The sequence below is a fragment of the Emys orbicularis genome, chromosome 3 (assembly GCF_028017835.1).
Source record: "Emys orbicularis isolate rEmyOrb1 chromosome 3, rEmyOrb1.hap1, whole genome shotgun sequence".
Classification (NCBI taxonomy): Eukaryota; Metazoa; Chordata; order Testudines; family Emydidae; genus Emys; species Emys orbicularis.
Genome location: NC_088685.1, coordinates 106736899 through 106753375, shown reverse-complemented (window position 1 = coordinate 106753375; position 16477 = coordinate 106736899). Strand labels below are relative to the sequence as shown.

The window sequence follows — 16477 nt, the reverse complement described above, 5'->3', positions numbered from 1 at the left end:
GTCACTTATATATAACTTCATAGTGCTGAATAAATAATAGTCAATACAGGGTATTAGTAGATATAAAATATCCAAAAGTCATTGCCTGAGCCTATTTAATTTATTGATTTAGAGCCTATTTGTGACCAATCCCCTCCACCCTCTCTGCCACTGCACAGGGCTTATCCATATTGTGAGTCTGAGTGCAGGGAGAAAAGGGGCTGCTCATGCAATTCAAGGGCTCTGTTTTCTCCTCCTCTCCACACATATGCATCAGCTAGTGAAGTTGGCTGGCTGGGGAGCATTCAGCATCTGATGCAGCATATGGCCCCTCCCTTCCCACCAGGCAAAGCTGGACCTCCTGAGGAAAGTTGACTCTGAGCAGTGTCCCTGAGTAACAATTCCTTCTGGAGTTGCTCTGACCCAGGCCTGAGAGTAAACACTCAGTCTAGTCAATAATAAATAGTAGGTTAATATTTGTAAAGCACATTGTAAAGATCTGCATATGGAAGGTGCAGTCTTAGAGCCAAGTATAATTATTATTAATAAAAATAATAGGGACTTAGGCCCAGATTCCTAAAGGCATTTAGGATTTGCTGCGCTCAGCAGCACAATGCCGAACTGATTGAGGCGTCTCAATCCCCTTTTCAAATGAGATCTAGGCACTTAAGAGTCTAAAATCCTTTCGACTGACCTCTAGTGATGAGCCCTCCAGGTCGGGAGTGGAGGCACACTGGTAGAACAATGTGGAGAAGCTTACACTGCCTGTTTTTGAATAAGTTTAGGACTGTCAGATAAACACCTTTCAGTAGCAGTAACCTATTAGGTTTTGATACAGTTGGTTGGGGGCACTATTTCTTAATTTTTGAGGGGGTTTTAGCATGTTTTACTAAGCAAAATGAAAATCACATATATTTATATAAGTCTACAGAAGCCAGAGTTAAGACTGAAAGTTTATCCTCATCTCTCAAAAATTTGCTCTTGGGTTTTACAATCCTTGGTAAGATTATGCACAGCTGCAGGGTTATGGCAGTACCTAGAAGACATGAACTATGTCCCTAATTTCCCCACCACCTAAATATAAAACTAAAAGTTGTAGTTTCTGCTTTTGTAGATTGCAGGTGGGGCAGTTACATATGTCATCCTGTGTGTGTGTGTGTGTAGTGAAGACTGAAAACATCACACTCTCTCTACATGGAAATAAGTTTATGTACAGCATTTACATAGATTCCAAGACTAGAAGGGACCGTTGTAATCATCTAGTCTGACTTCCTGTATAACACAGACCAAAGGTTGAAATTTGCTGCTGTTCCGAAGAAATACATTTTACATTGGAATTTTGTTTATTCATTTCTGACTGAGTTATATTAAATTGTTAAGATGGAACCCAAACTTGATATGTATTATTACTGATCAAAGCATTCTTAACTGTACAGGATTTAGGGGTTTTTTATCCTATTTTCTGGGCAGACTGTCTTTCTTTAAATTTTTGTGGACTTTTTTTTTTTTTCTCCTTTCTTCTAGCAACCAGTCCCACATCTCCCTTAGAATCTGTAGTGGCATCTCAGCTTCAGCATGTGACAGAATCACCACACAATGGGGAATCGGTAACCCACTCACAGATAGTCATTTCACATCAACCTACAGTAAATATGGACAGGTGAGCATAGTCATGAGGAATATAAAAAGTTTACAGGGTGAGGGATGTTAAAATAAAGTTTGTTTATTCCATTTATTTAATGAAGGATAAACATTGTTCTTTTCTCCACTGTTTTTTGTTTTTTCTCCCCAATGCTCAGAAAAGGAAGTTTGAACATATTTCACTTAGAAGTGACCTATTTTTATCTGGTTGTAGTGATGAAATTAGTAAAACCATAGCAATCTTACTCTTCGCAATATTATTTGAAAATAAATTTGCTGTTTGCCAGCAAATACTATAGATGTTAAATCTCAAGGGGGAAGGACAATTTTTCTTGTTCATTTCCAAGAATTGAAATATTATTGGCTATGCACACCTGTTACAAAAAAATGCTTTCTAAAGCTATTTTGCATTCACAGCATTAGTTTTCCTGCATGCAGTGTGGAGTGCTTTGCTTTTAGGCTAGTTGTCTTTGTACTCTTCAGAGTGTTAACAAATACTGATCACTTGACAAGTTACTTGATGGCAGTTAGAGAATTATCCTGTGTTGATTAAAAGCATTCATTCCCTGTAAAGGTAGTTTTGTAAGCCAGGCATTTGATGTTGCAGGTCCCTGTAGCCATGGGGCAAGTTGTGCACACTTTGAAAAATTCTGTTGAAATGCTTGAAAACATTTGTATTTAGTCAAGTAAAGGCTGGTGTCCTGTGGGGTTGAGCTGTCAGTTTTTCTCGGTTTCAGTATTTGCTCTTCTCGTATTGCATTGCAGAAAACCAAATTACCCCATTGTGAGTTCATGATTTATGCAGCTAGAGCCAAAATATCAATGAAAAATCCGGCAAACAGACTTTAATGGGCAGTATGCTCTGCAGTAAGATTGGCCCTAATTAAAGGAGGAAATCTCAATATCTCTACAAGCCTGAGGGATTCGTCACCTCCTGTCACACTGACAAGGAGGCCCCTCCTGAGAGAAGCTGTGTCAGTGACACTGAACGTTGAACTGTGTTAGATGAACTGCATAAAGCCGTTATTAAGGCAGCTATTAAATTCTAATTATTTCTCCATCTTAAATGCACCTTGATGTTTGTAATATAATATATGCCTTTCTAATAATTGCTGTCATGTAGCATCATATTTAGAGTAGAAAGAACCTCAGAGCAGCCAAGGTAAGGAATGAATAAACATCATGCAGCGGAAACAACAAAACCAGAAAGAATATATTACTCTGTATAAAGAAAGGCAGCAACATAGCAGCTTTGGCTGAGTGACTCTGGACATTTACTAAATCTCTGCACTGCACAAGCAAGATTTGGCTTTTGCCGAAACGGTCTTGCACTTGGTTTGAAGGGGGTTGATATGATGGCCCAAATTCTCTTCTCTAGGCAAAACCTGAGTAAGTGGCTTTGCACCGGGGAGTTTCCTGAAGGGTTCCTAGGGGATGGAGTCATTCTCTCAGCCCAGGGAGTAACAATGAGAATGCTCCTCAGCTGCTAATATAGCCCTTGGCCTCCACGGCTGCCTCCCCTTCTCTGCAAGAGGTTCACAGTTTAACTGATGGCTCATCTGCACAGTTGTGCATCCACTGACCACACCTCCCCTGGTTCACTCCCAATATACCATTCCTTGCTCTGCTTAATGGTGCTTAAACCTCAAGTGCAACACATCCTGTCTCTCCCCATTCAATGCCTCCGGGTATTAGTTGGGTCAGTACCCCAAGGAGGGACTCGGGGATGGGATTTGGCCTTTATAAATAGGATGGTTTTAAATATTAGTAGAGGTTTGGGTTCCTGGGTACTGAGCTGTGGAAGTTCTCCAGTTTGCCATTGGAGCCCAGGTCAAGAATCATGGAGTATTTGTGGGGCAGAGTAGGTTGGTTGATCTGCCCCTCTGATCTGTGCCCTCCCCCACCCACTCACAGGAGCACCCAGCTTACTCAGGCTGTGTGCTGGGACCAAGACTCCAGTGAAAGCCCTGCTACCATGTTAATAGATACAAAGTAATAGAAAAATAAAAGGAATACTAGCAGAAAAGGACAGTTGACTTTTGTTGTTGTTGTTGATTCTTTTAATTAACTGTGCTGATCTTGTTATCCTGCTAGGACTTCATTATCCCTGGAAGATCGATAGTCTTTATAAGCCCTAATGAAAATGCTATGGTGTGCTGTAGCTTGATTATACTGTATATTAATTAATCAGTAATTATTACTAATAGATAATAGCTCTAATTTATACATTTATAAACACTATAACAGTTTTGTTTCGTGGAAGGAGAGAGAAAGTGGGACTCATGCTAATTTTAAATGTTTCATCACATTTAGAGTCCAGCTTTTCAAAGTGGTCTCAAGCTGATCTCTCAAATCACATCTAATAACTGCTACATGCCCAAATACTGCCTATGGACATTAAACTGAGTTCTGTTGCATCCAGCTTTTGAAAGTACTTTTAAGGGCCTGATTATGCCACCCTTACTCACATTGACTATCACGTTAGGGCTACTCACTGAGTAATAAGGTGATATTCAGCATAAAGGAACCTGGCCTCATATTTGACTTATCATTGGTATTGTTTGTGTCAAGAGCTTCATAGTTACAAATCATTCACTCAAATAAGTGTAATGTTACTCTTTCTCACCTAGAAATGGTGTGCTGGGCAGACTGCAGATTTTAAAATGGCATATGCAAGTGGAAATCTTCCACTTATATCAGAAAGCATCCCAGAATTAAGAAGAAAAACAGTAGTTCATGCAGATGTTGAAGCACCATTAATGGCAGGTTATTTGTCTTTAGTCACAAAACTTAGTGATTGGGCAACAAAATGGCAAATGAAATGTAATGTGGATAAATGTAAAGTAATGCACATCGGAAGAAATAACTATACATACAATATGATGGGGGCTAAATTAGCCCCCATGAATCAGGAAAAAGATCTTGGAGTCATCGTGGATAGTTCTCTGAAGCCGTCCACACAGTGTGCAGCGGAGGTCAAAAAAGCAATCAGGATGTTAGGAATCATTAGAAAGGGGATAGAAAATAAGATGGAGAGTATCTTATTGCCCTTGTATAAATCCATGGTACACCCACATCTTGAATACTGCATACAGATGTGGTCTCCTCATCTCAAAAAAGATATACTGCCATTAGAAAAGGTTCAGAGAAGGGCAACTAAAATGAGAAAGTAAATAAGGAAAAGTTATTTACTTGTTACCATAATACAAGAACTAGGTGCCACCAAATGAAATTAATGGGCAGCAGGTTTAAAACAAATAAAAGGAAGTTGTTCTTCACACAGCGCACAGTCAACTTGTGGAACTCCTTGCCTGTGGAGGTTGTGAAGGCTAGGACTATAACAGCGTTTAAAAGAGAACTGGATAAATTCACGGAGGTTAAGTCCGTTAATGGATATTAGCCAGGATGGGTAAGGAAGGGTGTCCCTAGCCTCTGTTTGTCAGAGGGTGAAGATGGATGATTGATTGATTGCTGATTGGGTTCACTCCCTCTGGGGCACCTGGCATTGGCCACTGTCGGTAGACAGGATACTGGGCTAGATGGACCTTTGGCCTGACCCAGTACGGCCTTTCTTATGTTCTTATGTCAGGGGGTTTTATCTACTTTTGATTCATTTTTTTAAATGAATCAGACTGTGTATTGTTGAACTGGGAAAATAGATTTAAAACTGTGGTTTGAAATATAGTATAAGGCAAACAAAAAAAAATTCAGATTCCTCATCAAAATGCAAGAAGGTTCCAAAATATATTCCCCACCCTCAGGGTTTCCAAATTGTGGCACCAAAGCTTGCTTCTTTCCCCCCCCTTAATTCACTGAACAGTATCCATAAGTGATATCATGAAATTGAACATAGATAACTCCTGTTGGGTTACCTATTCCATCTCCCTGCCACGGAAAGATTGTTGCCTATAATACATTTTCTAGTTCTTTACCCAAGTTATGTCATACCTGCCCCTTACCTTGGGAGAATATTTTACTGCCTAATGAATTGTGCTGTTCAGTCTTTTCTTTTCTTTTTTAATTTCATATCAGTGCTCTTGCTATCTTCGTGTACCACCCTCACAGATCATTGCACTGGGCCAGTGCTTCGTTCTTACCATGTTAAGTCCAAGACAGTCTCAAAAAAGGCACTACTAGGGACCAGTGACAGTAGAAAGGGTACAGTCTTGTGAACCGTCTGAGCTGAAAAAGAATGCTGCTGGGTTTTCAGAGCTTATACAGTATTCATTTCTCAGTCTGGCATGCTGTGATATATCACCCTTTAAAACCCCTTTACTCTGATGACTATCTTGCCTTCCCCACATCTCCACCTCTTCATTACTGACCTGGTATGAGAGCCTGCTATCTCAGGAAATGGTAGAGATAGAGCTAATGCTTTATCCAAAAACCTGGAACCCAGCATCCAAGAAAGCATTAATCTCTGACGGCTCTGCCGAAATAATGTTAATAAATCAGGTGACAGTCATTATTTAAGGTCTAGTATCTCCTAAGATCCTAGCGCAGCCAGGTGTAGAAATATTTTGACAGATCACTACAAATGCTTTAAGGACAAGTAAACTATTTGAGGCACTGATCCTAGATGAGTGATCAAAAAAATAATTAAATCAAATCCTAAGTAATTCCACTTCATTCATGTTTACTCCTTTCATATACTTTTAAATATCTATCAGGTCCAACCATAAGACTTTAATTATCACTTAGCCAAGCAATATATATTTTACAGTAGCTCTTTTAATCTTTCCGAAGTCAGACCTTCCATCACCCAATCAGCTTTGTTGCTCTTCTCTGAACTTCCTCCAGTTTGTCTCCCTGGTACTGAAGTGTCCAGATCTAATGCAGTTTTGCTTTCTGAAGTGCTCCGTCCATAATTGTGCCACTACTAATTTTTTTGCTTTTCACTTAAAATAAATGTGAAGAATTAAATACCTCCTGAGTGATTTATTAAACTAGAGGCCTAATGTGGATTTCCAGAGGCAAGATGTTATTTTGCAATGACGCTATCAGTGTCACTGCAGTTTTTATCTATTTGCTTTATGTTCCTATCAATTTCTCTCTGCATATTTACAAAAAAATAAAAACAAAAACAAATGAATGAGATTTTTCACGTGCTCTCCATATTAGCCTAACTGCTCCCATTCAAGTCATTCACAGTTAATGGGAGCAGAGTTAAGAGAACAATTAAGCACATTTAATAACAATAATACCTAGCTCTTTTATAGTATTTTACAAGCAAGGTCAGTATAGTTATCCTGATTTTACACATGGGGAAACTGAGGCATGGAAAATGGAAGTGACTTGCCCAAAGTCTTCCAGCCAGCCACTGTCAGAACCAGGAATAGAACCCAGGTTTGCTGTGTCCTAGTCCAATGTTCTATCCACTAGGCTGCACTCCCTCTCATTTAAAAATCCCACCTACCATGCCAACAAAGTGAAGAAGGGGGTGGTCTTCTGAGAGGGTGGCTGGTTTGTGGCTGAGGCACTGGCCTGGCACTCGAGATCTGGGCTCAAATCCAGACTTCCTGTGTAATCCTAGTTAAATCACGTAATCTCTCTGCCTCGGTTTCTCATGTATAGGATGGCGATGATGATGATACTTCACTTTTTCGGGGGGATGCGGTGATAAATTCATCGATGTTTGGGAAGTGCTGAACACCACAGAAAATCCAGTAAATAACTTCCAATTGGCACATGGTTTATTTTTTATTAAAAAGACTCTCAAACCTATAGTCAACAGAAAACGTGCTGTAATACTGAACCACCTGCTCAGAAATGGCCTGAGACAGTTGATAAGCCCTGTTAGACCTGGATGGAGTAAAAGAAATTCCAGAGATGTCAGACCCTGACATACAAATCTGGGGACCCTCAGATAAGGCATTCCAGCTGATCGCAACAGCTGTGGTATGGTCCAAATAGAGAGGAGGTGCCTTAGGATGCCAGGACCTAAATTATTAAGGGTTTTATTATTAATCTATACATCACTGTAAGTTTACATGATGCTTTATGGACAAATAAAGATCAATGCCTGTGCCCCAAGGAGCTTAAAATTTAAGCCCCAGTGCTGCCATTCGCACAATGAATAACACCATAATCCTCTTACATGGAGTGAGGGACCACTCAGTGCAAATGAGAGCAGCAGACTCAGATGTTAAAACAAAAAATAATGCAGGATGGTGACAGACACTGAGGTGTGTTAAGCAGGAGAGAAGTTACAGAAACAAGATAACATGGAGGCTTAGGAGAATGATTCATGCGTCATCAAGGTTCATCAGGGATTTTTGGTATTTTTAATACATTTACTTAGAGGGAAATATTAGGGTTTATTAGCCTCATAGAAGAGGCATATTTTACTAGGGGACTTGGAGGAGGAGAGGGCAGACACAGTTAAGAAGAGGGTTCCATTCATATGGGGAAGCAAGCAAGAAGGCCCAGATCTGAGTGAGAGACAATGAGGATGTTGGTATTGGCTTGGGCAGAGTGAACGAGGACAAGGGCAGAGGGGTTGGATAGGGCAAAGATGGGCAGGGCCTGGAAGGTAAGGAGTAGGAGCTTGCAGAAGATGATGAATCTGAAGGAGGACTGGATGGTCAAAGCAGCAGACACAATAAATGAGTTTCACATCTGGACGGACTGGGAGCAGATGTTAGGTAGGTCAGAAAGAGAAGGTTGCAGCAGGACAAGAGCAGAGCCTGCAAAATTAGGGAATGGCAAGACATACTCATATTCTGCAGGTCTTGTAAAGGAAAGTACTTGATATTATGAAGAGCAAAGGCACTTGCAGTCTTAGAGAATGCCAGTCTCAAGATATCTGAGATGTACAGAGCAGAGAAAGGTAACACAGAAATACCTTAGACGTACTAAAGGTCGGTAAATAAATAGGATTGTACTACCATTTTTTTCTCTTCGGTTTCTTTTTTGTGTGGGTCACTTGCTGTAGCCATGATATGTCCATTGATACTATGGTGCAGCAGATTATGGCATTCTTATGAGTAATACAAAGGCATAACATCACCAGGCTTAATGGACACCAGTCCTATTCTGAAATAGGACACTTACTGAACAAAATTAGAGTGCAGATTATCGCTAGATATGGCTTATGTAACTTGATGTCTAGCTCTGCAATTAATGTTCAGTATAGTATACAATAAATCACTGTAGCTGAATGCAGACTTCTCTTCTACTTATAATGTTGCTTTTACTTAATGCATTTCTTTCAAAGTGATTCTTTTGGTTCTGACAGATCAACAGGAACACGTACATGTAAGTGTCATCCATCTTCAAGTGGCGGATATGCTAGCTAGTGGAGACTCGTTTTCTAAATTTGGGTCTGGCCCTAAAAATTCTTATTTCTTAGGGAAAAAAGAAATGTGGATTTCTAATAAGGGTGAAAGTAAATGCTGAGGTCATTTGTTCACTGCTACCCCAAATACTGTACATACTGAATAATACTACAGTATATGAAAACTAATGGTCACTATTGTGTGTGGATTGTTTAGTTTCAGCTCTTGACTAGCTGTGTCCCAGTACCCTAATAACATACATTATTAGTAAGATTTTTATTTATATTTTTTCTTCCAGTAATCTCAATCCTGGAAAAGAACCAAATGAAAATGGAGTGTCTATGCAGAATGACAACTTTGAAGAGATCATAAACTTACCCATTGGATCTAAACCATCCACATTGGATGCCTTGAACAATGATGGAAGCAATAGCCCTGAAATTCCTTTGAATCCAATTTTAGCCTTTGAAGATAAGGGGACTCTGGGGCCATTGCCTCAGGTAGATAGTGTTCAAACACATCAAACAGCAGGTAGGTTTGCTTTGGACCATTAGAATTTGTAATATTTTGTAAATGAGAGAGACCATGGAGTCCCTAATTGATGTACATAACCAGATGGTTAATTTAAGCAGTTTAGGTTGTAAAATATTTGGGGCAGAGAGCATGTCTTACTATGTGTTTGCAAAGCCATGTATACTTGCATAGTGCTGTGTGAATCATGACTGTTAACCTAATGTCAGGGGAAATAAGGGGTTCCTAGTAAATCTTGGCTTCCTGCGTATAGGGGTGTGAATAACAGATATTTCAGTTCACTCACGATTCTGAAAAAAAAATCATGTCAGGTTGTCCCGGACACACAGGTCCATTGCTCTTGAACAGCTCTGGAACTGTCCCTGGGAGGACCCCTTCATTGTGTCAGCCCCCTTAGGGTCAACACTCACTAGGGTAAGCCACTTGGCTTCACCGAGCCTCAGAGCTTTCCACACCCCTGCTTCACACTGTGAGCTCCCTCCAGCGAGTCCACCTGAGTTGGACACCTGAGGGAGAGAGAGACTTCTACGCCCAAAGGGAGCAATGCACCCCCAACTCCCTTAAATGGGAGTGACTCTTAGCCAGCATTGTAAAAGCAGAAGGGTTTATTAGAGGTCTGGAACACAGCATAGAAAGTCTTTAGTTAACATAGAGAACAGAAAATTACAGCATAGTCCATCTGGGTCAGTCCCGAGCCCTCTGACCCCTTCTTCGTCCCAGTCCAGAAGCTTCTCCTGTTTCCAGCAGCCCACACTTAACAACCCCACCTGGCCCCTCCTCACTCCTTTGTCCTTGTTCCTGGGCAAATATTGTTACCTGGCCCCCCTCCTTAGCCCTTTGTTCTCCAGCTGGTCACACCCAGCTGGCTTCCTGCAGAGGTTGGGCCATCCATGGTGGTTAGTTGCTAGGTGCCAAATGTCTGGGCAATTGGTGTGGCCGTTGTCTTCTCGGACTCTCCATGGGCATGGGGGCCCAGACCCGAGGCAGCTAGGTCAGTCACACCTGGATCACTGGGTTTCTGCAAAGAGTAAACAACCTTTCCCGCTCCCCACTTAGTTAACCATGCACCACAAAAGGGAAACTGAGGCACACACCATATTCATACAAAATATTATGACGTTTTTCTCAGTCCGTCACACAGGTTGAACAAAAGTTTTTTGTTTTAACAAAATTGAAATTTTTTGTTTCAACAAATCAAAATGTTACATTTTGATATTGACCATTTTTAAATGTTTTTGATTATATCTTAATAAAAGTAAAGTAAATTTAGAAACAAAAAGTTGTTTTGACCAAAACAAATCAAAACATTTCAATTTGTTCAGCTTTTTGCTCTTTCTAACTGAAACAATTCAGCAAAACTGACACAAATTCATAAAAATGTTTGGTTGCCGAAGGCTAAAATCTTCATTTTTTGCTGTAAAAGGTTTCAAATGAAAAATTTCACCCAGTTCTGCTCATGAGGATGTTTTATAAGTGTTTGCACAATGTGCTTCAGCAGCAGCATGAACAGGAGAACCTTGCTGTGACATAATTAGTTGCCACTGTCTTAGCAGCTTCTGATCCAGCAATATGTTCCAACTATCCAAATGGAAAGTTGTACCCCTCTTGTGGGGTGTTCTCTATGGAATGGGGAAATGGTTACTGCCTTATACATAAGAATACTGAATACCTTTCCCTAATAACACGATGACCAGGAGGCTCTATCTCTGATATTGATACTGAAGGTTTGCCTGCAGCAGCCATCGCTGTAGATCTCTGTAAAGAAGCAGACTAGAATTTTGTATATATTGGGTATGAACTGAATAATAAATATCACAAGCTAAATCAGCTGCCTGCATTATTTCCTTCTTCCATGTATAGAAAATTTGAGCAAAAGGATCAGCCAATGAAAGTGCTGTTTAAATCGGCTTTTTAGATAAAAATGATTCCCATCTGCTAATCTGTCCTTTTTATTGCCTTTCATATAGAAGTTATCTGACCGTTTCTTCTGAAGAGCCAAAGATGAAGTAAGCATCTCTGCTGCCTATGGAGTTCCTTCCATACTATGAAGGACTGTTTTATTTTCTCTCTCCAGTTTTCTAAAACATTTGTGGATATCTTTTTTGAAAGGACCTTAGTAAAACCAGCAGAAGAAGTGATGGAGAATAGACATGGATTATCTTTCTATCTAATAGTTTTCACCATTAGAAAATCATGCTTCACGTGCATTACTTAAAATGGCTTTTTTTCCAACAAGCTCCTTTTCGCAAATCAATATTTTCTGCATTCTTCAAGACAAAAGGCACTGGAATCTGATAGTAATGAGCTGATTGGGGTAAAGGGCCTGATTTTTTTTTTTTTTTTTTTTTTTTTTGAAGATGGGTGGTTGCTTTTAAAATTGGCGACTAATCTTCTACGTTTTACGGATCTAATACTTGAAAAATAAACATCTCATTGCTCTACAAGTAGGGCTAATGGGAGGTTTCATTTAAACCTGTTGGTTTAAATATTATTGCAGAGAACTCTAATTATGGGGGCAAAATATAGGCTTCTGTATCAGGTTCTTGTAAATGTAACTTCTACATGGACGTTCTGTAAATTCAAATGTCACTACGATCTTCTTGCATTTTCTTTAAAAACACAAAGCAGAACAGGTTTTAAAATATGAAAATTTGAAGCACTATTTTTTCATGGACAAGACGAAAACCTGTTGTTCTCCTAGATAATGTATTTATGAATTTTGTTCAGTACAAAAATAAATCATCTAATTGAATAAATTAGAAAAATGTGGTAAAACAATATTGCAAACTTGATTTTGTTAGTTGCATTCATGTCCACGGTATGATAAAAGGTACACATGCAGACACTCAGAAAAATCATTTTTTGAGTCCTGTAAATTGCTGCTGTTCCCAGTAATGGAGGGATCTTTCTTTGCCTTATCAGATTGTGACACTCTGTGTGAACTTGAATATTGATTTTGGGGCAAGAAAGGGAGGGGTGTTTTTTGGGGGGGGTTCATTTCAGAGCAAATGGAAAATGATGCATGTTTGTTCTTTTTATTTATTTAATGTTCATTTTTTAAAATGCAGTACACTTTATCACCGGATAATGACTTGAATCTTACCATTCCTCTTTAGTCCACTGACACAGATTTTTCACTTTCAGCATTCCAAACTTGTCACTTTTGCTGCTACCGAGCTTGACTGAAAAATCTTGCACTTTTTTTGCTTTTATAAAGAGTGCTCCTAATGGCAGAAATTACTACACCTCTACCCCAATATAACGCGACCCGATATAACACGAATTCAGATATAACGCGGTAAAGCAGCGCTCCGGGGGGGCGGGGCTGCACACTGGCAGATCAAAGCAAGTTCGATATAACGCAGTTTCACCTATAACATGGTAAGATTTTTTGGCTCCCGAGGACAGCGTTATATCGAGGCAGAGGTGTACTTAAGTGTTGTGCATGAGAGACGTTACCGGGGCACTGATTGAAATCAATGGGACAGATCTTCAGCTGGAGTACATTGAGGTCCAGGGAGCTATGACATTTTACACCCGCTGGGGATCTGCCCCAATGAGGATCCTTCGATTAACTCCTTTGGGCATTGGATCAGGCCCATAATGAGCAACACTGCAGCAAGTTTGTTATCAAAGGGAAGCTCAGTTTAAGGTAAGACTTGAAAGAATTCTATGAAGAATGTTTTGAAGAGCTGACTTTCCACAGCTACAGGGTGCGTGTCTTCTCAAAACGGAGATTGGATAAATCTACTGGAAATTCATAAAATGATACTTCATCTCCCCGATTATATGGGGGGGGGAAGAGGAAGAGAAGCCATTCAGTCAGAATGTTTTAGAAATAGTTTGTGATCTAGTGAAATGAATTGGGTTTGTTTTCTGCTTTCTTTACAGTTCTCCATGTACATAACCATTATATTTAAAAATATGTCCAAAATATGTAGGTTTTATTTCTTTTAATCTATATAGTATGTAAGAACCAAATAAAATTTGGAATATTTGTACCTTTTATATTTTGGTTATCTTGTTACATTAGTTTTATCCAGGGAGCAGTTTATGCTTGAAAATTGTTCTAGCTACTCTTCACTTATTTGTGACTGTTTGGTTTTCTCTCATCTGTTTATTAGGCAAGTAGCACAGGCTCATTTACAAGTAGGGATGGACCAAGGAGTTGGTATTTGGATCTAGATTCAAATTATGTTTAAAACAGGGATTGGATTAGGATTCAAATTTGATGGCCTTGAGATCATATGAACAGTACTCATGAGATTTCAGACCAAAAACTCTGATGCAGCATTGAAATCAATAAGATTTAAGAACATGCTTCAAGTTAAGCCGTTCTTAAGTACTTTGCCAAACTGGAACTATAATGAAAAGAGTTCTCATGAAATGTATTCTATATCTAAACCAGAATTAGAAAAAAAGCCCCTTTTTGCTGTAGGGTCTGACCTGGAACCAAAACTAGAAGGGTAAATTCAGATCCGGGCATTTGGATCAGAATTACTGACAAAAAATTCATAGGGTTTAAGGTTTGAAGTCCTGGTTTTGACCCACCTTCATTTGAAAACAGAAGATTTTAAATGGAGGAAAAAGTCAATCTTCTTTAAAATATTGTTTTTATTACTAGACCATAGTATCAAATATAGGTGGGCATGGGATATAATGGTGTCAGCTTTGTCGACAGTTACTGTAACAGTTTTAACCATCTGCACAGTCAGGGGCTGTTTGACTATTCCAGGATGGTAGAATTAGGAGTTGTAAAAGTCTTACTTACATTACAATAATAACAAGCATTATGAAGTGGGAAGTCATACATTTTCATATTGTTGGGAATTGAAAATATTCATCTCATCGCCTCAATCAGTTGTTCATAGTGCCACAATCAAGAGCTCTGTAGCAAATTTGTCCATGACATTAAGCACTGCATCACAAATGCAGGTTTAGTCATCACGTTTCAGTTTCTTACATTCTTTTCTCTTCACTTTTTCATCTCATTCCTAACAGGAAATGCCCTATTTTACTTCTTGCCAAAGTCTTAAACAATGTTTCCAGTTAGGTAAAATTCCAAATAAAATAGAAAAATACTGGTTTAGGCTTCCAAGGGAGGCTGTGGAATCTCTCATCAGAGGTTTTTTTAAGAACAGGTTAGACAAACACTTGTCATGAATGGTCTAGATATACTTGGTCCTGCCTCAGCATGGGAGGCTGGACTAGATGACCCCTCGAGGTTGCTTCCAGCCCTACATTTCTGTGATTCTATGAAAAACAGATAAAAGAACAGATTCTAATTGTATCACAAGTTTGCAAAGTGAACTGTATTTAGGCTTGGAAGGATTAGATTTTGTCAATAAATGTTGATAAATGTCTATTTGACCATATGCAGTGTTGTTGTAGCCATGTTGCTCCCAGGATATTGGAGAGACAAGGTGGGTGACGGAATATCTTTTATTGGACCAACTTCTGTTGGTGAGAGAGACAAACTTTCCAGCTTAAGCAGAGCTCTTCTTCAGGTCTGGTAAACGTACTTAGAGTGTCACAGCTAAATACAAGGTGGAACAGATTGTTTAGCATAAATAGTTAAAATACATTTCAAGAGACCATTCAAGGTAAAATGGCCCATTAACACTCCTCTAGTAATAGGGAGGAAAGGAAGGGGAGGGTTGTTAGTGGGTTATAGATTGGATTTATGGCTTATTACAACAGTGTTTCTATTCAGTTCATGGTTTTTAGTATCTAGCAAAGTTATGAATTTAAGGTCTCCGGCTCGTCTTTTGAAAAAGTGTTGTGCAGTTTTCCTTTGAGGATGAGGACTGATTGGTCAGGTATAGAGTGATTGCTTTGTGGAAAATGTTGCCCCACGGGTGATAGGGTGTTTTTGTCTTTTATCATTTTCCTGCGTGATGTTCATTTGAGAGCATCGTGATTGTCTGGTTTCACCCATGTAGTTGTTATTGGGGCATTTAGTGCACTGCATGAGGTACACCACGTGTTGTGATAGGCATGTCTTTGGGCCCATAGATCTTGAAAGGTGTGTTGTGGGGAGTGTTAATCATAGTAGGAGTGGAGATATGTCTGCAGGTTTTGCATCTGTTGTTCTGGCAGGGTCTGGTGCCGCTTTGAGTTGCTGTGTCTTGGTCTATGGGGAGCTTGCTTCTGATGATGAGTTTGGAGAGGTTGGGGATTGTTTGAAGGCCAGAAGATGGAGTTTGATTATACCCTCTATGGATTCCCATGTGCTAAGCAACAACTAGGCGTGTGCAGTCAGAGGAGGGTTTATTTCTGTATTGAAGTAGGTTCTCTTGGTGTATTGGGGTGGCCCATTCCATGATGCGATCTACTTCTCTGGTGGAGTGTCCCTGTTTGGTGAAAGTGGTGTTAAGGTGTATATCCCGGACTTTCTCCTCAGAGCATATTCTGTGGTATCTGAGTGCCTGCCTGTAGATAACAGATTTCTTGGTGTGATTGGGGTGGTTACTGGATCCGTGAGGGCAGGCATGGCGAACCGTGGGTTTCTTGTATATAGCTGTCTGGAGGGTTTCATTGTTGAAGCTGATTGTGGTGTCCAAGAAGTTGATGCTAGTGTAGGAGCGTTCCAGAGAGAGTTTAATGGACGGGTGGTGGTTGAAGGCATGGTGAGGGGTGGAGTTTGGAATACTAAGGCTGTAGTAATGGTCACAAGGCAGAAGTCATAAGATGGGTGGGGCAACTCATCCCAGCATTGGTGCTAGAGTCATTAGAGAGACTGAAGGGAGGTAGCTTGTACTTCCCCTACTTATGGGGGGCTCCTGGATCTGGTTCAGCTCCTGGTACAAGTTAGGCCAGCATTCTGAGGTGCTTTAAGCCATACCCCCACTGCCATATTCTCCATGAGCCATGTGGCAGTGGAGAATTGCCAGGGAACAGGGACTGCACCAGGCATGCCCTACTCCCACCCCAGGTCACTGCAGAACACCCCCAATGTATCACCTGTGCCAGGTGCTCCTGCAAAGCTGGGTCTACACCTGTCAGAAAGGCCCTTCCACCAGTGGTATTCACCACAGGGACTCATGCCT

General features: G+C 40.1%; 1 protein-coding gene across 1 annotated transcript in view; it reads left to right on the top strand.

Moving 5' to 3' along the window:
• MAP7 (microtubule associated protein 7) overlaps positions 1–16117 on the top strand; it is a 187082-nt gene extending 170965 nt beyond the window's left edge. The window contains exons 17-19 of the mRNA XM_065401434.1: positions 1504–1639; positions 9196–9428; positions 15867–16117. Of these exons, the coding sequence (XP_065257506.1) occupies positions 1504–1639; positions 9196–9428; positions 15867–16117 (620 nt within the window). The remainder of the gene's footprint in view (positions 1–1503; positions 1640–9195; positions 9429–15866) is intronic.
• Positions 16118–16477: the final 360 nt, after the last annotated feature.